At 39.3% G+C, this 25,799-nt stretch overlaps 1 protein-coding gene across 3 annotated transcripts in view; it reads left to right on the forward strand.

The window, feature by feature from the left end:
• BICRAL (BICRA like chromatin remodeling complex associated protein) overlaps positions 1 to 25,468 on the forward strand; it is a 43,264-nt gene extending 17,796 nt beyond the window's left edge. For 2 of the 3 annotated variants that reach the window (XM_066178370.1, XM_066178369.1), the window contains exons 2-12: positions 7,149 to 7,197; positions 9,972 to 10,020; positions 10,099 to 10,167; positions 14,323 to 16,026; positions 17,830 to 17,929; positions 19,180 to 19,277; positions 21,112 to 21,173; positions 21,283 to 21,428; positions 21,579 to 21,673; positions 22,856 to 22,958; positions 23,756 to 25,468. In XM_066178370.1, the coding sequence (XP_066034467.1) occupies positions 7,154 to 7,197; positions 9,972 to 10,020; positions 10,099 to 10,167; positions 14,323 to 16,026; positions 17,830 to 17,929; positions 19,180 to 19,277; positions 21,112 to 21,173; positions 21,283 to 21,428; positions 21,579 to 21,673; positions 22,856 to 22,958; positions 23,756 to 24,558 (3,273 nt within the window). In that variant the 5' untranslated portion in view covers positions 7,149 to 7,153 and the 3' untranslated portion in view covers positions 24,559 to 25,468. Of the gene's footprint in view, positions 1 to 3,944; positions 4,129 to 7,148; positions 7,198 to 9,971; positions 10,021 to 10,098; positions 10,168 to 14,322; positions 16,027 to 17,829; positions 17,930 to 19,179; positions 19,278 to 21,111; positions 21,174 to 21,282; positions 21,429 to 21,578; positions 21,674 to 22,855; positions 22,959 to 23,755 lie in introns of all 3 variants that reach the window. The other variant, XM_066178368.1, reaches the window with a different exon arrangement.
• Positions 25,469 to 25,799: the final 331 nt, after the last annotated feature.

The following is a 25,799-nucleotide window of genomic DNA, read 5'->3' on the forward strand; positions in this document are numbered from 1 at the left end:
TATCTTTCCGCATATGTGCTCAGAAGATTGTGAGGGAAGAAAATGCCACCAGTTTGGTGTAGCGAAGTCAGTTCACAGCAGAACCATTGTCTGCAGTGACTGTCACAGTAGCTGATCCCTTCTGCTTGTGTTGTTGTGGTGATTGTTGTTCCAGTGGCAATGCATTTCTTCAGATATTCCATCGTGAAGTTGCTATTACCATCGGGATTGTAGATCAAAATTCTGAATGGAGAATGGTAGAGCAACAGAACAAGTGAGAAGATTTGATAGGAGAGGTTCATCTCTCTCATGAGAGAGATCTTGTCAGAATTCCTGCTGACAGGATGTGTGCGAAGGCAGACTGAAGTGAGGATTAGTGGGTGTGTGTCATAACTCCAACAGTAATTGCTTCAGGTGCTGTGTGTGTTACTATGTGCAGGTTTGATTATCTCCCATTACAAAGGTTTAGCTACAGCAGTCATTACCTTGCTCTAAAGCATCGATTTCCAAAGGTCAGTGTTCACTCTCAGGAGTCATGCTGCCAGTCAGGGATTGATCCCATGTATTTGCACAGAACCTTTAAGTCTCGATTTTTCCGACGGTTTTGCAGATAAATTCATTTATGTGTGACTTAAGAAGTTTTGATGTTGATTATATCACACTTCTTGGGAATTACTGATCTAAATGTTGCTCTTCCAAGCTATCCATTAGCTTGTATTTTTTACAGAACGTGAAAACAGTGGTTTATTGCTTTGTATCTGAAACAATCTATTAAGGCTGTATGAAATCATATGTGAATTTGAGAAAGGAAAATAATTCTTTTGTTATGTTCTTTTGAATATAACTTGAGTAAATTTAAAATCATGTGTTTACAGTTTTAGAATACGCATAGTGTATGAAGCATGTGTGAGTAGTTGGGTTTTTTCTGGGCAACTCTGGTTTTAATGACACTGCAGGTTGTAGGTCCTGCATGTGTTGGATGATACTGTGGATTGTGTAGCATGTTAGTCTAAAATTTAGGCTGGTACGGACCACTGGGGATTACCTGATCCTGCTCCCTGCTGTAAGCAAACAAGCTTCACATTAAGACAGGTTGGTCAGGGCCAGTTGAGTTCTGAAAATTTCCAAAGAGGGTGATTCCACCCTCTTGATTGAACATTCTTGTTTGTAAAATTCTTTCCTTGCATCCAGTTGGTGTTTTCTGTGTTAGGTGTTTTGGCTCTTGCTTCATGTCTCGCTGTGTGTTGATGAGAGAAGACCGGCTTGGCTCATCTCTGTGCCCCTTTTAGCAGGCTGCAGGTAGCACCTGCGTTTGCCTTCCATAGCCCAGGCTGAAGAGAGGCAGTTCTCTCACGTGACCACAGTGTTTTACTTGCACTCTGTTGGACTCCTTCACGTTCTTTTGTTTTTCTTTTAAGAGCTGTGTCTATGTGTAAAAGCCGAACAGATTTCAGCTGGGAGCTCACAAGTGCTGATAGAAAGGGAATAATAATCACTCCGCTGGACTGCTGCCTGCACTGTGCTGATGTGAGGGTGGTGGTTGTATTCACATGTGTGCCACGGCCCCACACTCCTTCCCCTGTGTTTAACTGCCCATCTACCTCATTCCCTCTCTTGTGCTGCCTCTAGTACTGCTGCAGCCCTGTGACAAGCCAGAGCCAAGCAAGAAGCTCGTCCTGAGTTGAAACAGATCAATGTATTTTATCAGATCAGTTTTTTGTTCCAGATGACTCTTCAGAGCCTTGAGCTGACCCGGGGAAAGTGGCTGAGAGGAGGGCAGGGCTGCTTTATTCATCTTCTCTTGCTCTTTGCTCTGCAGTAGGTCAGAGTGTTGAAATGGAGGCAGAGGCTTTAAGGCCAAGTAATAAGAGTCTCCCAGAGGACTGGATTGCATAGCTGGGATTTCCTTGTCAGTTTTATTACTTTGAACTTCTCTTATATTCTGTTTGGGAACATGTGATAAAGGGCATGCTGGTTATTTCCCAGAAGGGATAGCAGGGCTTCTTGCCCAAGTACATGTGATCCACGTTGAAATATATGCTATATTCACCAGTGTGGTAGCAGAGATATGAAATAGAATGGTAGGGGCTTTGCTAATAAACTACAGGGACTATCTGTGCTGGGTTGTGACTAATTAGTGAGGATTGCCCTTTGTAAATTACTTGGATGCACCACCAGGGCTGAATTTGGCCTACTTATAAGCAGAGTTTTTGTGGCTTTTTTTTTTTTTTTTTTTTTTTTTTTAAGACGCTGTAGATCGGTGTTGATATTTAGATTTGCTAGGCTACATTGTAACAGTGCTCCAACAGGTTGTGTGACTCTTCCCAAAGTGTGTTTTGGTTTTCCCCAGCTCTCTCTAGTGTGGGCTCTTGGCAGGGCCCTGGATGCCTTGATGGGCCCCAGTGGCCCAGCCAGGCCTCACTTAGAGCCTCCAGTGGCTGGAGTCTCCAAAGACTGATCCGGATATAGAAGTGAGTCGATGTTTAAGGGTCTAGGCCAGTGTCTCCAAATGTGTTTGATTGCACATCCCTATTGGTAAGATTTTTGAGCATGCACGCCCAATGTATGTGTATTAATTTGCATACACAAGCATATGTGTGTACGTTAAAATTTCATATGCTAGTGAAGTTTTAATGTTTTCTTCTTGCACTGCACTGGATTTTCTTGCACACCCCCCACTTTGAAGACTGCTGGTCTTGGCTTCATAACTCTTTAACTCCACTCATTGGGGCAGGTTTTATTTTCAAACTCTCATGGCTTAATACAATTTATACCCATTTCATACATCACTCATTGCTTTGGCCCGCTGTATGTTAACAAACAGTGAGGACAAAAAACTAGAAAAGGTAGTTGGCAAGAAAAGTGACAAACTTTTCTGTCATTTGTGCCGTGGAAAAGGCTTGAGGAAAATTCCCCAGGATGGGCTTGCTTTTCTTAACACACCTTTAAATGGTCATCTGTGTCAGGTTTACATGTTGCTCAAATTCCTCTTTTTGAAGTAGACTGAATGGCTGCTTTTGGGTGAGTTTGCTTTTGGGTGTGCAGGTACTCTGTCTGATGGTTTTCTACTGCCTCTGTTGCTCTCCTGAAATTAACAGGGCACTAATCCTTTGGTAATCCCTGTTGAAAATAGGCCTTAGTTAAAAAGATTTAAACCAGCAGTGTCCTGGTTTTGGCTGGGATGGAGTTGATTTTCTTCGTAGTGGCTGGAAGAGTGCTGTGTTTTGGCTGTAGGATGAGAAAAACACACTGATGTTTCAGCTGTGGCAAAACAGTGCTTGCACCAAGCCAAGGCCTTTTCAGCTTCTCATACTGCCCTGCCAGTATGGGGGCTCATTTGTATTTGTAAGTGGTAATAAATACTAGGACCAGGACAGAGGGACCCTGCTCCAGCTGGGTGAAGGGAGGGCAGTACCAGGTTTGACTGCCAGGTTTATTGGGCTGTGGCTTTGGCACATGAAAGCCACAGGACTCATTTCCACAGCGACCTTGCAGACACCTAGGCCAAAAGGTTGGGTATATCATCTTCCCTGTCATGCATCAGCCTCTGGGAAAATCAAACAATACAATGGACTGTTAAAGGCCACTCTGAGAGCAAGGAGTACTGGGGCATTCAGACTTTGGGATATCTGTTTAGCAAAGATGATGTTTGGCAACACCTGGTTAGTTAACACTAGGGGATCTGCTAAATGGGTTGGCCCTGCCCAGTCAAAACCTTCACATACTGTAGAAGGGGATAAAGTTCCTGCAGTGCACACAGAAAATTACATTGTGGAAGGCAGTCTGGGTTGTTCCTGTCTTGGGCAAAGGCAGACCCATCCATGGGATTGCTCAAGGACCTGGGAGCACTTAGTGGGTGATGCAGAAGGATGGGGAAGTCTGATAGGTACTCAAGGGGATTTGATTTTGGGTGGAATAACCAGTGAGGATGTTAATTGCTGTATAATACTGTATTTCTTCACTAGTCTGCCGTAAGAGTTTCGCAGATTAAGGAAGAATGAGTGCTGATGGAACCGTGCAAAGTAACAATCCCAACAGCATTTGCCATCTCTTTCACTTCGAGGGGCTCATATGGCACATGGAGCCCCAAGTCCTGGATTGAATGAACTCAGTGGACGTCTTAAAGGATTGGCCCATAGATTATGGCCTGTATGTCTGCATGTATGTTGAAAGACAGGAAAGGTAGTTGTGATTATGTGGGATGCATTGGAAAGTATGGGACCTGGGCATGGTGAGGTTGGTATAAAAATAAAGGGTGGATATTGTCCTGGTTTCCACTGGGGTAGAGTTAATTTTCCTCCCAGTAGCTGTGTTTTGTATTTAGGATGAGAATAACGTTGATAACCCACTGATGGTTTTAGTTGTTGCTGAGCAGTGTTTGCACCAAGTCAAGGAACTTTTCAGCTTCTCACAGCACCACCAGTGAGGAGACTGGAGGTGTGAAAGAAGCTGGGAGGGGAAGCGGCCAGCAGACCAGACCCCAGCTGACCAAAGGGATGTCCCATACCACGTGGCATCATGTGGAACAATACAACTTTATTATCTGTGGTAAACTCATAGGAGTTTACAGTATTTTGGGGAGATTTTTCTTGTATTATGTTCAGATAGTAAAGCCAAGTGTATGTTCAGTAATGGGTGTGGTAGTGAAGATTTTGTATTACCATTAGGATTTTCTCACACCAGTATTTTCATGCATTTTATTTTCTTTCTCATCAGTCTATGCAAGTTTTGAAGAATTCAGTGAACTTAACAAATTTATCTCAATTTGTGTCCGTTGTTTTAGTACCTGTCCAGGAGTATTAATTGAAGAAAGTTCTGTGGTGTCACTTCAGCTAATAGTGAAACCTTATTACAGTAAAATCACAGAGAATATTTGGTTATGCAAAGCAAAGACATTTTATGGTGTTTAAATAATGCTGTCAGTATTGCCACAGTCACATGGGTTGGGATATTCAAAAGTAGGCTTGCAGTGTGAGAACATGGATAATTTTGACTTTCTGTGAATTTTTGCTTTTGGTCAGCTAGGAGACTTTGGAACCTTGTTCTTGAGACATGGGTATGCTTTCAGCAGTTAGAGGAAATAACAGCTTTCTGTAGGTAGTGCTATCAGTGCAGTTAAAGCAGAATGCTGATTGCTTATTAATTTGTTCTTAGTAATACACATTTACATTTAAATTTCATGACATCACACCATGTCATGCCATTTGCTTGAATTGCGATATCAGTGCTCAAGCTGATGGCTCTGAGAGTAAGCAGCTGGAACACTGAATTGTGGCAGAAATTGCTTTTCTTAAGATGCATATTGACCTCATGAATGCTGATTTTTGTCAACATTGAAGTAGTTCTCTGTACTGTGCTTTGTTTTTCTGTCCTCCCTGAGAGATCCTACTGAATGATTCTCCCACTGACACACACACTCTATTTCTGCTTCACCCTCACTATAAGCTAAAGCACAGAGACAGAAAAATCCAAATAAGGCTCTGCAGTGTAGAGGACACGGTACCCTCTGCTAGTCTACAGTATAAGCTATTTTCAGAACCAGTGGCATATAGAAAAAATTCAGGAAAGAGGTCACAGAATCACAGGACAGCCAAGGTGGGGATGAATATCTGGAGATCCCGTTATCCCCTGACCTGCTCCAGAGCAGGCTCAACCAGAGCAGGCTGCTCAGGTGGGTCAAGCTGCAGTCCAGCTGTCTCCTGGCTATCTCCAAGGATGGAGACTCCATAACCTGGCTGAAAAACTTGTGCTGGTATTCGGCTACCCTCAGAGTTTTAAAAAAGGAAAGTATTTTCTTTTGTCTGCATAGACTTTTTGGTTTATTGTGTCTTGATTTGTGCCCTTTGCCTCTTTTGCATTTCCTGGATACCAGGGAATGAGAAACGTTTGGCTCAGTATTCTTCAAACTCTTCCACCAGGTATTTTATACACAGGATGAAGATGCCTCCATGGTTTTCTGTTCCTCAGGCAGAACAGTCCTGCTGCTCTCAGTTTCTTGTATAGCAGGCATTTCAGTCCCTTCACTGTTTTCATCATTATGGAGATCAGGATGAGGAATGATTCTTGTGGATTTCTGGTCAAGGAGAGTAAGTTTCTATTTGGCAGGAAATAGGAGAGAGGGAGCAGAATGAATTAAAGCCGTAACCATGTTAAAACCTTTGAGTAATAAGCGTGACAGCGCAATTTTTAAGGGAAGTTGAGAAAAAACCAAGCATGAATGCAATGATCAACTTGATGTGAGTAAAAAATACTGTAAAGATGAGACTGGATAACTTAAAGGAACCCATGGTACCAAGAGGTTTTGGAAACACTAAGATCAGTTGATAATTGAACTGGTGAATTAGATGGGATGGTCCTGGCAGTTCCTGACAAGAACAAAGGGGGATGACATTCTGAGTTGAATAGGAGAGCCCAGGAAATGCAGACAGAAGCTTTGAACGAACAGCAGTTGTCGGAGGGAGTGAGTGTGAGAGTTTTTGGTGCAGCAGTCCCTGATGGAGTAGGCAGTGTGTAGGGAGTTGGTGGGTGTGACGTTGTGAGGCTGGAAATGCTCTGCATTGGATACTTGCCCTCAGGTTGGGCAGTGCACATAAATTTCTCCCTATCCAATGTTAAACGGACTGTCAGAACTTTGTACTGTTAAACACAAATTTAAGTACACTCCTGAATATTGCTGAGGAGAAACTGGAAGTGGCCACATTGTCCCTTAGCTGTTGCTAAGAAAGGTCTTTTGGGAAGCAGTGTTTCTTTTATTGCTTCGTCATGTCTTGACTATAATTTTGGTTCTAGACTGTAGCAGCATCCTCATGACACTGACCTAAGTTTATTTACCTTTTTGGCTGCTCAGTATTACAGGCACTGATTTGTAACAGTCTTTGTAGGCTCTGTAGTGTTTGGTTATTCCCTCACTGGGATTAGCTGGGAATAAATTCCTATACAGGCATTTTAATTGGAGTTTTAGATTGCATTAAGTGATGATATTTTTACTACTTTAAGTCATAAAAGTTCTTTTTAATCAGTTTGGTTAATCGTTTGTCTTTCTCCGATTTACAATTCTAAAAAGCCCCTGGATGGTAAAACATTGCATGGGATTTTGTGATTCTTTGCATGTGACTGAATTTGGTTTTGAGATGCATATCAAATATACATCCTCTCCTTCTTTATTCTAGTTGTCATGGATGATGATGATGATGAATCCTGTCTCCTTGATCTTATTGGGTAAGTTTGCCGTAAACATTATTGCGGAAAAGTTTGGAGTAATAATATTGCAAAAAATCATCCTCTAAAAGGTGATTCTGTTTCAGTATTGTCTAAAGATGAGGTGACTTGCAATGAAATGAGCAGACATGCTTCATGTCTTCCATGTGGAGATGTGTGGATTGCAAAGCCTTCAATCCTCATGGATGGTAGCTTCCAGTCCGCTTGCTGGCATACTCCTCAGGAGAGGCTAAGGAGTGTGTGTTGATGGATGGATTCTCTTCTTAGGTAGTGGTAATACCAGATCAGTGTTGATGTATGTTACTAGGGATGTTACTACAAACTTCACTGCAAGTAGCTTTTTTTAAATCAAAACCCCAAAGATCTCAGTTTTTTTGAATACTAGGACTAGATAATTTATTAACGCTATGCTTGTATTTTAGGGGAAAAGTAATTTTTTCTTAATTATAAATACCTAAAGATTTACTATCTACTAATGATACACATTTGCATCTAAATGTTAGAGAAAAAGAATTACTCTGTACTGTTGTATATTCACAACAAACAAGAATTTACCAGCATTTTGGTCAAAGGTACTTGATTCTAATAGAATTGGGGATTTTGAATGGTCGTGTGGGTTGCTGGGGGTTTTTTTGCACACCCCCCTCCCCCCCCCCATATCTGTATCAGATATATATGGAGTTTTATAAATCTATGTGGCAATCTCCAAAAATAATTAGGATGGCTGAAGCACGAGCAAGTTTTGTGTGGATTGTGTATGTGACAAGTTGCCTTCCTTTGGCTACCATTTGTGTCAGTATTCAAGAGCAGATAATATGCTATAAATGCATATAAAACACAAGAAAAGTGTGTTTATATGTGGCCAGTACTTTGTACAAACTCTGCTAGAAATTAGTCTGACATCATTCTCATAGCAGCTGCTGAAAGATCATTCCCAGTTCATACAAGAATTTTTTTCCTGTCTGAAGTGTAGGAAATAAATAGGCTTTTTACCTTTCTCACACACCTGAAAACTTCCAGTGAAAACAGTGAGAGCTTCAACTTCAGAAAGACCAAAACACCTCCCCAGGGCCTGTGGTAGTTTGAGGGTTGCTCTGGATGCTGTAGCAAAAGCAGTGCTGTGGAGTCACTGTTGTGCAAGGTTACTGTTTGTGGCCAAATGAAAACACTTCCTGCTTGGAACATAAAGATGATCATGGGACAATGAAGTGCTCTGTCATGAGCATGAATCATGAAGATCCTGCTGCAAGATCACAGGTGGTCCAGAAAATGAAGTGCTCTCTATACAGATGAGTGTTTGTGTGAAAAATTACAGTGTTCTTGCTGCTGCTGGCAGCAATTATTGTCTTAAGTATCTAGAAGAATGGAAAACATTTTTTTTTTCATCTGATTTGTGATTTGGTGTCATTTAAAATTCCTTCCATACTAAAGACGATATTTAAGGTGATAAAGTGTTCTTAATTTTTAATTGCATTTTTTGCTATTGAAAGACAGTGAGGGTAATTAGTATTAAATGGCCTGGTTATTTTGCCGATAAAATCCATGAGCATAATAGAAGCCTGTATGAGATATTGAGTGAGTTCTGTGCTCCTTAATTTTGAAATTCAGTGAAATCTACTAAGAAAATGACATTTTTATTTTAAATACATGTAACCACTTGGATATTGTAAGCATATTAGTGCCATAAAGTCCCTGCCAAGTACTGTCTAACGTGTCTTTTGTAAACACATGAAGACAGTTTGTTTTTTAAAAGAAAAAAAAAGAGGAGGTGTTTGTCCTTTTAGAAGAGTAGTTGTTAACCTGAAAGATCTTTGACTTTATGCCTCTTTATTTTCTAGGACTTTCAAGCAAGAAGGAGACATTTTTAATTACTGCTTTTTCACATGATAATCTTTTTCTGAAAAATGTTTTATTATTACCTGTTAATCAATAAACATGTTTTAAAATCAAAGAAATCCATGTCAGTTTACACTTTACGGTAAAAGAAATGCTGTATAAATGTTGTATTAGAATAATCCCATGTAACACAACCTTTTATTCTTTTTACTTGGTCTATAGTACAGCTAAATTAATGTATGTTTGAATTTCTGACACAAATTCTGTCAGACGTTTTTTCATATGAGTTTTATTTAGTGCTACTGCTAAGTTAATTAAATACACTGAAATTCATAATATTAAGTCAATTATTTCTATGGTTGGTTTCACTTGGAAAAGGTGCCACTTTATCTTCATGAGGGGACTGTTACTCTGGCAATCATAAATTTTTATTAACTTGTGTCAAAGATGACAGAAGACCTATCAAAGAATCAGGTTTGTAAATACCCTATTTGATGCTAGTTAAACAAGGCATTACAGTTTAGCTGTAGAAGAGGTGATACCTGTTTTAGTTCTCACATTATTTGGTGGTAGTATATTCCTTAGGTTCTGTACTGTGTGCCGTCACAAAACACCATGTTTTTCAAGAGTATATGAGTATCACCCTCATAAAGGGAAATACAGTAGAGTGCTACTAACATTTTGTGATCAACATAGTTTATTTGCTTGAAGTGCCTTGTTGCAATGGCAGCAGATACAATCAGCGTCTGGAGGTTGTGCTGATACAGAAACACAGATCCCCAGATGATATGAACTTTAGGCTTTGCCTTGGATTCAATGTGTTTTTACTAGAAACCTGATTTATATGAGTACAGTATGTGGCTTAGTTAAACTAGTATTATTAGTAAAAAGGACTTCCAGAAAGTGTTAACTTCTTTATTTCTTTTTCCCCCCTTCAGGGACCCACAAGCACTGAATTATTTTCTACATGGACCTAGTAGTAAATCTGTAAGTAGCATTGCTGTGTGTTAGACATAGATAAGCTTCATTGAGTATATTCTAAACATAATTTTTGTCTTTTACCAGAGCAATGAAGACTTGACTAATGCAGAATATTCTGTGGCCAACTCAAATTCAATTTTCGCCAACTCCAATGTAAGTGGTTGGGAGATAAATCACATTAGTATTGAGATTGCATGCTGCTTTATGGCTTTACGGCTTTACTTGGCTTTTATAAAACTAATGAAGGAGATGCGGGTTTCAGCTTTTTCATGTGAAAACTCTGAATACTAACATAGATCCTATCTATTTTAAGTATTTCAGTGGGGAATTAATTGAAAAACACTGCACTGTTGGGAGGTGTTTTGTAAATATATAAAGCAACTTGCTGAGCAGTGAAAAATGCTCTCTGGTGTAAAAGCTCTCACCAATCAACTGCACTCACGGCTTTAGTGATTGTAGGAGTAGTAGTGCTCAAAGGTGGACCTTGAAAGTTAGTTATTCATATGCTTCCTCTGTATGTTAGGATGCCTTTTTATTTCTTACTGTGTGCAGATTCTGAGCTGGCAGTTTTTTAAAATTAATGAGTGGGGTTTTTTTTCTCTTTTTGTATTTTTTTTTCTTTAGACTCAGGAAGTAATTTGGGATGTGTCCTTGGTGTAACTTCAGTGTTAGGGAAGGCGCTTTAGATTCATTAGGTGTTGTAAAAAGTCTTCTGTGCTCCTTCTTGCCAGGAGTGTATTGCAGCCCTGGACCATGTTTCACACAATGAGGTTGTAGAATCCCAATCCTTGGTGATAAATTCAAGGCTGATCTGCTCTAGTGTGGGTGGTAGTCATGCTTTGAGTAGAACATTGGACTGGATGACTTCAGGGATCCCTTCAGACCCATATTTCTTAGGTTTCCTTGGTGTGTTTTTTAAAACAACTGAATTGCTAATCCCACAAGTAGGTTATTTGAATACACAGAATAGGATTTTCTTGGTAATTCCTCCTTCTATTTTACTGTTACCTTGTCTCTTATCTGTTTGTCTCATGTTCATAGGAGATACATGGATGTACTTGCAGGTGTGCAGGGACCTTAAGTAATTGGCATGAAGAAATTCTGAAAACTATTAATCTGTGTGTGAAGGACTAGTGACTTCCCTGTAGGTGCAGTAGTATAATGGGAAGTGTTTGTCCTGTCCTTCCCCTTTTAGGATTGTTATTAAATATTGCAGAAGAAACAGACAAGCTGGTTGAGATAATGGTGAGGGAGTAGAGTAGCAACAGTAACAGGGCATGTCCAATTTTCAGGTGATGGGGAACAGTGGTTTCAACTTGGTACCAGGCTGGCCACTAGCAGACAGCAGCTTCCTGTATGCCGCACTGGCAGAGGTGGGCTTTGAGGACTTAGCCCAAGAAAAAACAGGTTTAGGGGGGGAAAGGGTGACATATGACATGCATTTGTCATAGCCTAGACTTCCTAGTTGTTTTTGTAGACATCCTTCTGATGAGTATGGTCAGGTAGGCAGGGGTCAGGTGATTCTGGTGTATTTTCAGAAAGTGAGTTTCTTTGAGTAATTTTGAGCAGCAGTGGGAGGTTCTGGACAAGGTGGATGTGTTGCTTTGGGAGTAGCAGTTGGAAGAAATAAAAATCTTTGGTGAAAGCTAAGAGCTTTCTGGTGATTGTGGGTAGGCAATCCAGAAGGCAGGTGATCAGAGGAGCAGGGATTCCTAGTGTACCTTTCTAGGATGACATACTACAGTTCAATTCTCAGCATGCTCTGTCCCCATCCTTTTATATCTTCATAAGAAGCATCAATGCCATCTTCTCTTCCCTTCTCCCTCCTGCGCTGACATAAGTGAAGAATGACTTGATTACAAGTACAGATTCTTACAGTTCATTGGGAAGGAACAAGTGTTACCATAAACAGATGGTTTCAAATCCCTGCTTATAAAATGAGACACCTGAAAAGTTACATGCTTCTGAGGCTTTTGTCATTGAAGTTTTTGTAGATACTGAAAGTTCTGTCTTTGTTTATATTCAGAATTGCATGAAGTAGGATTGACTGTGTTGGCTGCCTGTCTGATGCCTTTCAGTGGCAGAATTTACAAATTCAGTGTCAAGGGTTCAGTGCCTCAGCTGGTAAGCATGCTCAGCCAGCACCTAACACAAGCAAGATGAAGTTCCTGCTGACTAAAGAAAAAGAAAGCACTGTCCATTCTTCCCCACTCCCTTACACTGCCTCCCATGCCCCATACCAACCTTGCCCGAGTTGTTTGAGTCTGTACCACCTCTTCTGATTCCAGGTTAGTTTCCTGTGGCAGTTGTCATGAGAGGCTTCCCTGCCATAGCCGTGTTACCTGGCTTGTACTGGGTGGCTGCTCTCATTCTGCTGCAATATAATAGGACAGCATAAAGGGAACAGAATATTCCTGGAGCCAGTGAGAATAAGACTCTTCTTGTTGGTCTGCAGATTCATGAAGCTGCAGAAGCTTTGATTTCTTCTTGAAATTAGCATGGTATTCTGCATGGCTCTTCTGAATCTGGACAGTAGTGATTCAGAAGTTAACTTGGAAGGTTCCAGTTTTTGCCTATAAAATTGTTTTCTAATGTTAAATAGTCCTGGGAGCAGGGAGTGAAACTTGGGATTCTTTATTCCAGTGGGAGAGTTTTAAGCTGTTAATCTTGGTTGCATGAAATATTACTTGTTAGTGTTATTATTGGTAGTAGTAATAGTTGTATTATTTGTACTAACTGGAATAGCATTAGTGCAACTGTTTAAGTTCAACAGTTTGAAAAAATGTTGGTTTGGTCATTTCCTTGGATACAAGTTACAGATGCAGTAGGGAATTCTCCTCAGAACCTGACTGTTAAGAGTCCTAATTATGGCCTAATTAGTGATTCCTTTTTACTCTGCCCGGTGGTAGCTAGGTACAGTTGAGAACCTGATTTGTAGCTTTAGGTGTTCCTGAGGTTCAGACACTGAGACGTTTCAGCAGTGGTTTAATTCCTTTGTTAACATAAATGTTAAAAACTTGCTGTAGTTTAATAGTTGCAACTTGAAAATATTTTATCTACTCTTAAGAAAAATCTTTTAATATTTTACAACATGACTGAAGTTTCAGAAAATACACAGGTTTTGCAGAAACAGATTGGAGTAAAATTCTGGATAAATATGCTTGGGGAACTGAAGTTAGGGTGGGGACATCAGTGCATGTGATAATTATGGCTTGCAGCATCTTCACGCTGTTTACAGGAGGTGAAAACAAGTGTCTATGACCTTCAAGGAGTGAAGGCTCACAGAGTATGAATGTGACTGATAATTGCACACCCACAGTTTCCATTTATCCTGACCTAAAAAGAAACTGGTTGTTGCTTCTGACTAGCTGAGATGTGATCATGCAATTTAGAAAGATGTACTTTTCCTAACTTAAAACTCTCGCGAGTATTACCGTGCATTTGAATTTCTCATTCTATCTACAGAAACCTGATGCTTGTGTTGTCCAGACTTTCTGGACAGAACTTTGTTTTAGGAAAATCTTGACAGTAGGCCAGAGTAAATAGGTTTTCATTTTCCTTATCACAGTGTGGTAAGGATGTGGCTTTGAAGGATTTTTGCATTAAAGGTGCCACTTAATATTTGTGGTAGTTCCAATGTTTATAGTTCTCAGTAATCTTTATGAGCATTAACCACAGTGTGTAGCACTTTTTTTTTCTTACTCCCTTGTTTCTAATATTATTTTATACAAGGAATTAGCATAATGCCTTAACTTTATAAAATGGTCAATAGTGAATCTGTATCTAGTGAATCTATCACTAAGTGATTATAGAGATGCTGGTAGGATTTTGGAGGCAAATCTTGTTTGATTGAAGTCAGTGAAAGGAAAGCTTTCTTCTGCCTTTTCTCTGCTTTTCTCTGTTCCTACTGAAGCCTTGCCCCACACTGAATTAGAGTGGAGGTGTTTTCCCTCCTCATTTCTTTCATCCTTTTGTGAGTAGAGTGCTCAGCTTGAGGAAGGGAAAATGGCACTTCGAGAGCATTTCACTTCCTCTTGAAACAGTGCAGCTACCGCGCTAAGTGCTGTGTATTGAGAGATTTGAGAAGGGAAAGGAGAGAAGCGTCTCCAGCGGTTTAAGGGTATGAGCAGGATATCCATGAACCTCTTTGTGCTTGTCTCACTGGATGGGGTCAACATCACCCTGCAAATGCTGTGGGAAGAGTATAATTCTGTGTAGAAAGTTTGCTTGCACAAAAAAATAACTAATGAGGAAACAGAGCAGATACTGGAATTCTCAAAGGGATTTATTTCTTGTTTTGCATTTCAGAACACTGATCCTAAGTCGTCTGTAAAAGGTGTAAGCGGTCAGCTTGGAGAGGGGCCCAGTGATGGACTGCAGCTGTCCAGTAGCCTTCAGTTTCTCGAAGATGAACTTGTGTCTTCTCCTTTACCTGATCTTACTGAGGATCAGCCTTTTGATATTCTTCAGAAGTCCTTGCAGGAGGCCAATATTACTGAACAGACTTTGGCGGAAGAGGCGTATTTGGATGCCAGTGTAGGTTCTAGCCAACAGTTTGCACAAGCTCAGCTTCATCCTTCTTCATCAGCATCCTTTACTCAGGCTTCTAATGTTTCTAATTACTCAGGTCAGACGTTGCAACCTATAGGAGTTACTCAAGTGGTACAGCAACCTGTTGGAGCATCTTTTGCAAGCAATACAGTCGGTGTGCAACATGGCTTTATGCAACACGTCGGAATTAGTGTTCCCGGCCAGCATTTGTCTAATAGCAGCCAGATTAGTGGTTCTGGGCAGATTCAGCTGATTGGTTCATTTAGTAATCAACCTTCCATGATGACCATCAACAACCTCGATGGATCTCAGATAATACTGAAAGGCAATGGTCAGCAAACACCTGCAAACATGAGCAGTGGCCTCTTGGTTCATAGACAGACTCCAAATGGGAACTCGCTGTTCAGTAACTCAAATTCAAGTCCAGTAGCACAACCCGTAACTGTTCCATTTAACAGCACAAATTTTCAGACTTCATTGCCTGTCCATAATATCATCATTCAAAGGGGTTTGGCACCAAACTCTAACAAAGTTCCTATTAATATCCAACCAAAGCCTATTCAGATGGGTCAGCAGACTGCTTACAATGTGAATAACTTGGGAATACAGCAACATCATGTACAGCAAGGGATTCCATTTGCTTCTGCAAACTCACCTCAGAGTTCAGTAGTTGGTCCTCATATGTCTGTTAATATTGTTAATCAACAGCAAAACACAAGAAAGTCAGTTACACCTCAGACAGTTAGCAATGCTGGAGGTAGTATTGTTATCCATTCTCCTATGGGACAGCCTCATGCACCTCAAAACCAGTTTCTCATACCTACAAGTTTGTCTGTTAATTCTAATTCAGTTCATCATGTCCAGGCCATAAATGGACAACTTCTCCAGACTCAGCCTTCCCAGCTGGTTCCTGGCCAAGTGTCTGCCGAGCATGTAATGCTCAACAGGAACTCTACAAACATGCTAAGAGCCAACCAGTCGTATTCAGGACAGATGCTGAATAATCAGAACACAGCTGTTCAGCTTGTTTCAGGCCAGACATTCACAGCTCCTGGAAACCAAGTTATAGTAAATCATGGAACTTCCCAAATTGTTGGTGGACAGGTGCCACTGCAGCAGGCGTCGCCAACGGTGTTGCATTTGTCCCCCAGCCAAGCTAATGTTTCTCAAGGCAGGTCGAGTTTTAGCACCATGTCACCTGGGCAGTCCACGGTGTCCAATATGTCGGCTTCGAATCGATTTGCCGCTGCGAGTTCCTCTGGCTCAGTGCACCCCAGCCTGGGAGCCTCAGTGCAATCTGTGGCCTCGGGAGGGAGCTTCACAGGAGATCAGCTGGCCCAGAGCAGAGCTCAGGTTGCCGTCAGCTCGTCCCATCGTCTTCCAGCATCCTCCTCCAAGTCTGTCAGCACCTTCAGTCACACGTCTGTGGGAGTGACACAACAACAGTTTGCCTTTGGTCAGGTAGGAAAGCTGCTTGAGAATGTAGCTGAAGACAGGCTTCTAAGCTGTGCTAAAATCTGGTTAATACACAGAATACTAATTTTGCTGGTTTTGTATTGTTACAAATACTGTGGAACTGCTGAAAATTACTGTAACCCAGAGTCATCATTTCACTTTTCTAAATGGTGTTAATTTATATTTGTTTTTTTTAAATCTGTCACTGAATGAGCAACTCTGTCACTTTGATTAACTCCAAAGATTTTGTTGGTGATTTATAGCGTTGTTTTCAGAAGTGATTAGCATTGATCTATTTTTGCTCCTGTTTAAAGGAATGGGCACTCTAAGCTTGAATAATCACAAGCTCTCCTGTAAACCTTAGCATAGGCTAGATGTAAAGGCTCAGGTTCATTCCTGGCACTTTAAAGTCTTTTGACCTCACTAAAACCTCCACATTTTCAAGGTTTGACTTACTGAAATTAAAGATGAAAAGGTTTCTTGGGCTTCCTTTTATTATTTATCGTATTGGCACTTTTGTTGCGTGTGTCTGGAGCAGTTAGAACCTTTCAAATTTGATGCAAAGACAAGAAATGTTTCTTAGAATCCTTAAAAAGAAATACTTTTTAAAGCAGTTTGTAAAACTATAACATTAAAAAAGCACACAAGCCTCTAAAAAGTCAAAGTAGTAGTTTAAATAAATCTGAATTCACTTTTAAGGTTCAATGTGGTCTATTTTGTCCAGTAGATACACTTGCAGTATATATTCAACACAGATTTTTTGGTTTTCGTAAGTTACAAACAGTCAAAAGTTTAAAAGAAAAAAGATTTGTAAAGTTCTAGACTGAACTGCTAATTTTAACTCAGTGACTTCTCACACAATTACCAACAAGCAATTTCTGTCCATTTCTAATTTTTTTTGTCATTTTAAAATAGTGATCATTCTCTCAGAATGTATTTGCACTAATTAGATCTTTCTCTTTTTTTCTTTCACTTCTTTTACTTAGATCTTTCTCGTTTTCCACAGTGATGGATTTTTTATTTTAACCAAACCCAAATTTGCAGTGAAATAATGTCTTAGAAAATAATGTGTATTTAAAAAATAAGCATGAACATGTTGTAGAAGCGTATTTGTAGTCTTTGCCAAGATTTCTGGTGCAGGTTGTGACATTTTGTTTGCAGATGAGTAATTTGAGGTCTGTCTGACTTTCTTTTCATGTGTCTACATCTTCCTATTTGCAGGTTATGTGCTGGGTCAGTGAGTTTCAGCAGTTATAAAGACAGAGTATTTCTTATTGCTGTAAAAGATCATTTTGTTCTTGTGCTGAAATTTCAGAGCTGTAAACGGGAACTTAGAGAGAACAAATGCCACTATTTGCCGGAATCTTTTTAGTTTGTTTGTACTTGCATTTTAAACATTGTACTTTATACTAAACCATGTATCATTTAGTTGCTAAGCAGTGGAGCGTTTGTTCCACTGTGGGTATTTTTTGTTGGGAAAGCAACTTCATCTTGCAGTTGTGTAACTCTTGAGAAGCTGAGTTTTCTGAGAGCCACTTGTAGTGGGAAACCAGGGGTCTTGTAGAATGCAACTGGTATATATTTGTGCTGTTAGTGTAATTTCTTTTCCTCTCTGATTTATTTTATAAAATTCTTGAACTTGGAGGGATTGAGATGTGTGAAGTTTCACCACCGGTGGGTTTGAAGTTAAAAAAGAACACATAGAGATGAATTTTAGCTGCCTTTTCCTTGTTTTTCTTAAAGCTTTCAGTAAATATTTCACTGTGATTTTTTAAAAAATCTGTTTTTTATTTTATGTGTGTGGCGCAGAAAAAGGCTGTGAACCAGACATCACCCGTTTCTGCATCGAAGACACAGGACAATTTGAGACAGCCTCAGCTAACAAGTCTTCTGAGCAACACACTATCAGGTCAACTAAGGTCTTTTTAACATAATTTTCTTTATTTTCTCCAGCAAGAGAGATTAGTTCTTCTTCGGTGTGTCAGACTTACATTGATGCCTCCTGCTCACAGGGTTCTAAAGGTTGTTGGAATTTCAGTTTTAGAAGAATTCAAGCTATATTTTTCAGTTTTGAATGTGCTTTGATTTTTCCCAACCATGGCACTTCATTTTGTAGAGTGACAAGTTGAATCTTCACAATTAGCAATTATTGCTCCTCTCTATAAAGTCCAAAATTGTACCTTCTTTGATTTTAGGGTTTTTTTTTCAACTTAGGAAAATAGAAATAAGTAATTTTCAAAATACAAGACATCTGCTAAAATTCCATGAAACTTCTAGAATGTTGAATGTGGTGGCTGCCTCAGTTACAGAGGAAAGAGAAGTCAGCATTGCAAGGTTATGTGCAGGCTATCATCACTCACTTTGTTCTTGAATGTGTCACTTTCAGTTACCGTAGTTCATGCAATGTTCATGGCAAAATAGCAGCTTTTCAAGCAGCACTGTGCTACTGAAAGTACAGAATCATTACATTCAAGGCAAGCAGAAAAATGCAATAACCTTCCTGTTCTCTTTGTACATAAGTAACCTTTTGAATAAGGTCCTGTACTCTGCCTTGCTCTTTTTTTCCTTTGTGTACTGTTATGTGTAAGCTCTCCAGGCAGTTCTGTACAATCTGCCTAGTATGCTGCATGTCTTTGGGAAAAAAAACCTAATAAATTCTTCCTTGTTTTGATTGTAACATAGCTTGACTGATAAGATGCTGTTTGGATCATGAAGCAAAGCAATTAGAAGAAGTCTACCTATCTAAAAAAATCTAGGGGGGAAAATATGCTTGCTGTCTAAGTACTTTCAGGAACTCCAGAAAAATTTGGGTAATACGCTTGAGGGAGGGTTAGTACTGAAAAGCTTGATAAAATATACTGTATGATTTTAGATAAATTGTTGGGACACTTAAAACTTAAAATACTTGAATTTCTTCTTATGTTGCAGTACCATGGTGAGATGTGATTTATATCTGAGGATTTTTGTGGTTTTCAGGACAAAATATCAGTCCTGTTTAATTTTTATGAGCTGGTTTCTCCACAGGATAGTTGCATGATTACTTTTAAGCATAAGATGTATCTTTCCTAAAAACTCAAGTAAAATTATCAGGATAGGTACACAAAATTATTCTCTCTTCTTGCTTAGGATGACAAGACTCTTTTTAACTTTCTTTTATAGGACAAGACTCTGGAGGAAAAATCATGCAACAATCTCTAGGAACAGCACAGCCGCAGGAAAAAGTGATAGGATCATCATCAGTTCAGCAGTGTATACAGGTAGAGAATACTTCTGTTAGAAAAGAATACTTCTGTTTCTGTTCCCCTGTCTGTCCTGGGTTTGCTGGGATAGCATTGATTTTTTTGTCAGTGTGTGGTCCAATGTTGTGTTTCGGGTTTGGGATGTGAATAAGGTTGATAAGGCCACCAGTGTTTTGGTTACTGAGCAGTGCTTACTCTGCAAGTCAGGGCCTTTCCAGTGCTCCTGCTGTGCCAGTGAGATGGTGCAGAGCCTGGACAGCTGGCACAAATGGCCAGAGGAACATCCCATACTATGGAACATCATGTTCTATATATAAATGTAGGAACTGCCTCTGAGCTGCTGATCATTGCTCAGGAATGGGGTGGGCATTGGTCAGAGGGTGCTGAGCAATTGTATTGTGCATCACTTGTTTCTCCTGGGTTTAATTCCCCCTTTTTTCTCCTTTTCATTACAACTTTATAATTACTATCATTACTATATTATTTTGTTTCTGTTTTTAAACTGTTCTTTTCAGCCCACAAGGTTTACTTTTTTTTTCCTAGTTCTGCTCTCCACTGGGGTGGGGGAAGGTAGTGATCAAACGTGAAAACTTGAAAAATTCTACCTTGACATGATAAATGTTGATTCATTTGCAAATTGATACATTGAATGCTGCTTTGAGGTTCAGTTCAGCAAGTGGAGTCTGATTGTACTGTTCCCTGAAGATAATTTTGTATGACATTACAATTCTTCATTGAGTTCGACCAAAAGTTCGACCTACTCTTCTCATTATTTCTTAAAAACTCAGCTGTTCTCTAGCAGATTGGGCGAGGGTGGTTTGTGAGAAGTAGCAGAAATGTTCCACCTGGTCTTTGTCTGTTTTATTCTTTACTGCAGTCTTCTTTTTTTACCATCAAAAGTTCTCCCACATAATGCAAGTATGTACAAAAACACTGTCCAGGATGATTTTTTTTTTTGGAGAGGATCTGACTTAGAATTTTTGTTTGTAAATGTATTTGTCAATGCAGTAGGGCAGGAATGTTTTCCATGTCTTACTGATGTACGAGTAGAGCAGAAGGTACAGCAGTGCTCTGTTAGGAGGTCAGCCTAGTTGTGTAATGGTTGGTCAGGTGTTCATTCTGCCTGGTGGTGACTACTTTTTATGCTCTGAAGTTGGACGCTTTTTGAGACAAGTATTACTTCAGTGTGCCTGCCATAAGTCTTTACCCCCTCAGAGAGCCTCGGGTCTTAGGAGAGTGTTCCAGGAAAAATCAGTATTTTCAAAGGAAAAAATGAGTTAGATCTCTACCTGATGGGCATATCTGTAGCATTGACACTGAAATAGAATTCCTAGAATGACTTTTACCCCCCCCACCCCCCCAGCCACTGTGGCTTTTGAGAATTTAAGTGCACAGTGTTAGCCTGCTTTCCTTACAGATACTCTATCCATCAAGATCAGGCAAGATGACATCTTCTGAGAAGTGCAGAGACCGTTTGTATGAGCAGGTTTATTTGTAAAAGTTTTTAGTTGTACCTTTCCTTCTTTGCACCTGTTAGATTTGATCATCTCTTTCTTAGTGAAATACGTATAATACGCAACAGTGGAATTTGTCTACAAACCGCATTTCAGATCTTTGGTTTATGTCGCTTCCCTATTTAATGGATACAGTGCCCTGTGAAAACAGGAGATAGTTGAAAATGTTTATACTTATGTGGTAGTTGCAGTCAATGTTGGTGGTGTACCTAATTGAAACAAATCCTGAAACTTAGGCTTTGCAGATGAGGGGATATATTGTAATTCGTCTTTTACTTTGAACTTAGGCTTTGCAGATGAGGGGATATATTGTAATTTGTCTTTTACTTTGAACTTAGGTGGATGGTCATTTAGTTGGACAGAAAAGGCCTGCTGCTAAACAGTTAACTAAAGGAGCTTTGTAAGTCATCATTTCATTGTAATTTTGTTGCAGAAACCTTGATTTTTACTTTTGTCAATTTAAAACCTCTGTACAGTCTATTAAATATATATCATTAATTTTTTTGTAGTATTCTGCAGCAATTACAGAAGGATCAGGTACATGCTGTGACACCAGATAAAAGTCGGTTCAGATCATTAAACGATGCAGTTCAGAGACTCCTTTCATACCATGTGTGCCAGGGATCACTGCCAACAGAGGAAGATTTAAGAAAAGGTAATTTTCTTTTTAAAATTTGGCAGTGAGTTTGTAATCAGTGTATTGAGACAATTCTTAATGTAAATTAGAGCAATAAGAGAGGGAACATTTTAAAATCTGTGCAGGTTATTGAGGAACAGTGTTTGAAAATGTACTTTGTCTTTCTAGTGGACAGTGAATTTGAATCTGTTGCTACACAGCTTCTGAAGAGGACGCAGGCTATGCTGAACAAATACAGATGTTTGCTTATAGAAGATGCAATGGTAAGGTGTAGAATCCAGGTACACTTTGTTTATGGGATGGATTCAGTTTGTTAAAAATATACCTACAGAGCAGACACGTGAACTTCTGTTCTCTGCTTCTGCTTTGCTCTTAAATTGAGCAAGCTGTGATAGGCAGGAGGGTGATTTCTGTGTACTTCTGTGGCTGATGGAACCTGAAATGGTGTTGATGTTGTCCACTCAGAGGCCTCCAGCCATATTATAATTGGAGCCAAATCATATTACAGTTTAGGATTGTCCTTAAAAGCTAAGGTGGAACTTCATCAGAAGTGCTTCTGATTTGTGCTTTCGCAGTCCCAGGTATGAGGTAAAATAAAACTGACCAGATTACTTCAAGAATGTATTTTGCAAGGATAAGAAAATGTAACTGTGACTTCAGACATGCTAGTTTTGAAGGCTTGAAAAGTTTTGAATTTGAGTATAATAGACATTTAGATATTTAGAGACAGGAATACATAACGTAACTGTTGGAATTAATACGGGTTTAAAACTAGCAGTTGCAATGTAAAAGATCCTAGCCATTAAATAATTGCAAGTATTTGCAAATGCAAAGAGAGGGTGGAGGTTAAGATTTGTTCTTTTAGCATCTGGTATGTTGTATGGCAAATCCCATTTAGTAATTTTGAAAGGCTTATTTCACATAGTGTTCAGGTTTGAAACTAGTTGCCTGTTAATGGTCTAGTGCAGCGAACGTTCTCTGTGATGGTTGGATCCAACTGGCTTGAAGGCATTGTCAGCAAGATGCAGCTCTGCACCAGCTGGTTACAAGGATGGGAGAGAATTGCAGGGAAGATGATAGGGTGGTCCCTGTTCAAGTTTTTTGCTGGTTGATCCCCTAAAAGAGAAGGATATCGTATGAGGTGGTATACAATCGTAAGCATATTCAGTCCTGAAAAAATACAGTTCATACAACTGGAACAGCAATTCCCTGTTTCAAAGTTGTTCCCAAATGAAATTTGCAGTACAGTGTTAGTAATATTTCATGATTGGGTTTCAGTAGTGGTTGGGTCAGAGTCAAGACTGTTGAATCGTGAATGTTCTTCTCAAGTACGTAATAAAAGAAGTTTCTTTCTCTCTGAAAGTTAACTTAGCTATCAATGTTTTGATTTGGTACCAACATATGAGTCACTACAGAGATTGGTTTTTTTTTTCCTTTTCCTCCAGCGGATAAATCCCTCTGCAGAAATGGTTATGATTGATAGGATGTTTAACCAGGAGGAAAGAGCGTCTCTGACCCGGGATAAGCGTCTTGCACTTGTGGATCCTGGTAAGTAATGCTTAACTTCTAAATTAAGTGTGGAGTGTTTAAAAATAGTTGTGGCCACAGTGAGGCACTGATTGCTGTGGGTTCCAGTTATTTTAATACTGAATAAGCATTTGCAGGATAACTTTTTATAACTCCAGAATGCAACAATCCAGAGACATTGTAGGGCTGAAGCAGTTATTTCTGGGGAAAAAAATACTTTACCTGTTTGGCAGAGACATGTTTGAGTTTCTTTTGACAACAGTCATGACTCCTGCAATGCCTCTATTCTAGCAGGGAAGAATCTCTGAGTTTGCTTGCAGCCAGAAAGAGCAGCACTGTTTGAAGCATGAATACTTTTGCTTATCTTAATGAAGAGTTGCTCTTGGAGTGTCATGGCTGTTTAAATGGCAGCATTTTTAACTGGGATGTTGTTAAACATAGCACCTGGAAAGACATTAGTTGTGTAAGATTACAGCTTTGTTTAAAGGTTCTGCGTGATCTGCATGTTTTAAAAGATATTCACAGGTTGTGTTGTAGAAAGCCTTAATCTTCAGAGACCATATTTGCATATTTAGAAGGCTGGGAAGTGCCCTTAGTCTGGTTTTACAGTGCACATACGTGAGCAGTGTGCTGATTAATTTAATACTAATCTCCTGCACTGTATGCAGCAGAACACTTAAGCTTATGAACTTCTCTTAAAGACCCAGATTTGTAAACTGTGGTTGGTATTTGAATTTCAGTACTCAGAAACTGTGTTGGAGTGTTAGTTGTTTGGATGTGTAGGTAATTTTATTAAAATGTTGCTACTTAATTTTCAGATGGTTATCAGGCCGATTTTTGTTGTTCTGCCAAACAATTTGAGAAAACAGCTGAAGAAGCACAGTCCAGCAAAAGTGACCACCAGTCTAGCAAAACATTACCTTCCCGAAGTCAGACTACCAAAACCCAAGCCAGAGACCGACCAAAATCCAGCTCAGCAGAGTCCACAAATCACAGTAAACTTCCTCTAGTGCCTAACAACATTCTGACACCACAAGAAGGAAAAGCTTCTACTAAGAAATCTGAGAGCCTCACTAAAGCTTTAAAGTTTGAAAAAGCTAATTGTTCTTCTGAGAGCCAATACGTGGCCCTTTCTGAAGAAAGGATGAGTGGGAAAGATCTTGCCAAGTCCACTGAGAATTCTTCAAGTTCTGAAGACTTGTCAAAAGTTGTGTCAAGAGGCAGTCATGGAACACACAATAAAATATCACGGAACACAGTTCAGCCTTTCTCAAAGGTAACGTGTAACAATTCGCTTCAAGACAAAACTCTGAGGAGCTCTCCAAAGAATGAGGTTTTGCATCCTGATAACAGGAAAGGCTCTGGTGAACCCCAGCAAGACTTACTGCTCAGTAAGAGTTTAGAAACTACATTTAAAAACATCTTGGAACTTAAAAAAGCTGGGAGGCAACCACAGAACGAGGCGGCGAGTAGTGGCTCGGTTGAATTAGAGTTCCCTAATTTTTCACCTATCGCTTCACAAGAGAACTGCCTGGAAAAATTTATTCCAGACCACAGTGAAAGCGTTGTAGAAACTGACTCTATTTTAGAAGCAGCTGTAAATAGTATCTTAGAGTGTTAATAGTTACAGTACCATGGACAAGTTATGTTTCTCTTAGCAGAAGCAAATGTGAATGACACCACAAGTACAGCCTGACATGCATTTAAGGTTAACCTTTCTAAACTAGATTCTGTTCTGTGTTTGAGAGCAATACTCATTGTGGTTACAGTGAGATATCCAAGTAAAGTTAATCCTTGTTAGAATGCAGTCTGTTAGGGCCTTACTGTTTCAAGTATTATTATCATAGTGCTTTTGATAATTGAGCAGTACTGCAACGTAACAGGGTTGCAGGTTGTTAGGCCCTATATAATATGGTAATATACTGACAATCACAGTCATTTGAAAGGATATATTTATTAAGAAAATGTTTTTAAAGAGTGATGGAAGCAACAATTCTCCCCTACCCTTCCTCTTCCACAAATCATCAAATTTTTAGTTTTTCTGGAAAACCCACTGTACCTCTATTCGGAAGTGATTATTTGCTTTGTTAATGAATCTGTATTCTAGGATTCTGAAGTTGGAAGGAAATCATCAGTGTGTTTACAAGGCTTCATAATTTAAACTTTAAGTGCTTTTCTATTGCTTTCTGAGCAGAAACTAGTACTTGATATATTTGTAGTGGGTAACTTTAGTCTGTGGGATGATATTATATGATCTTAGTCACAGTGGCATGATATGAAGTAATAAATGCTTGACTAAGGAAGGTAGAATGGAAGCCAGTAAATAGCAAAGTGTACAGGATGAGGCCATGATAGAGCCATGAATTTATATATATAATACATATATATGTTATCTCTTGAGGAAAAGATTTTGCATTTTATAATTGGATGTAGTCAGCCTTGAGTCTTTCTGAAGTGGTATGTGTTTTTTTTTTTTTTTTTGTTTTTTTTTTTTTTTTTTTTTTTTTTTTTTTTTTTTTTTTAATTTTTTTTTTCTTAGACCAAGTGTCAAAAGCACTTTTATTTGAAAACTGTATTTGTAGCTTATATTTTAAGAGGATGTTAGCCTTACTCTGATTAAATTTAAAGGCCAGTGTTTATTTTTGAGTTTTTTTGCTTTTTGCTGTCAGAGAATGTTAAATCATCCACCGTAGCAGTCATAATTATCAAGATATGTACAGACCAAAGTTGATCAGCAATCCCATTGTTTAAACATATCAAAAAAGTGTAATTATTAATTCATATTGTAAAGCCAGGTGAAACCATTGCGTGGTTTGTATTTGGCTTGCTGTCATGTTGTTAAGATAGAATCTTATTATTTTA

The sequence above is a fragment of the Chamaea fasciata genome, unplaced genomic scaffold (genome assembly GCF_029207755.1).
Source record: "Chamaea fasciata isolate MVZ Bird 193981 ecotype frontalis unplaced genomic scaffold, bChaFas1.0.hap1 SCAF_3, whole genome shotgun sequence".
Lineage (NCBI taxonomy): Eukaryota > Metazoa > Chordata > Aves > Passeriformes > Sylviidae > Chamaea > Chamaea fasciata.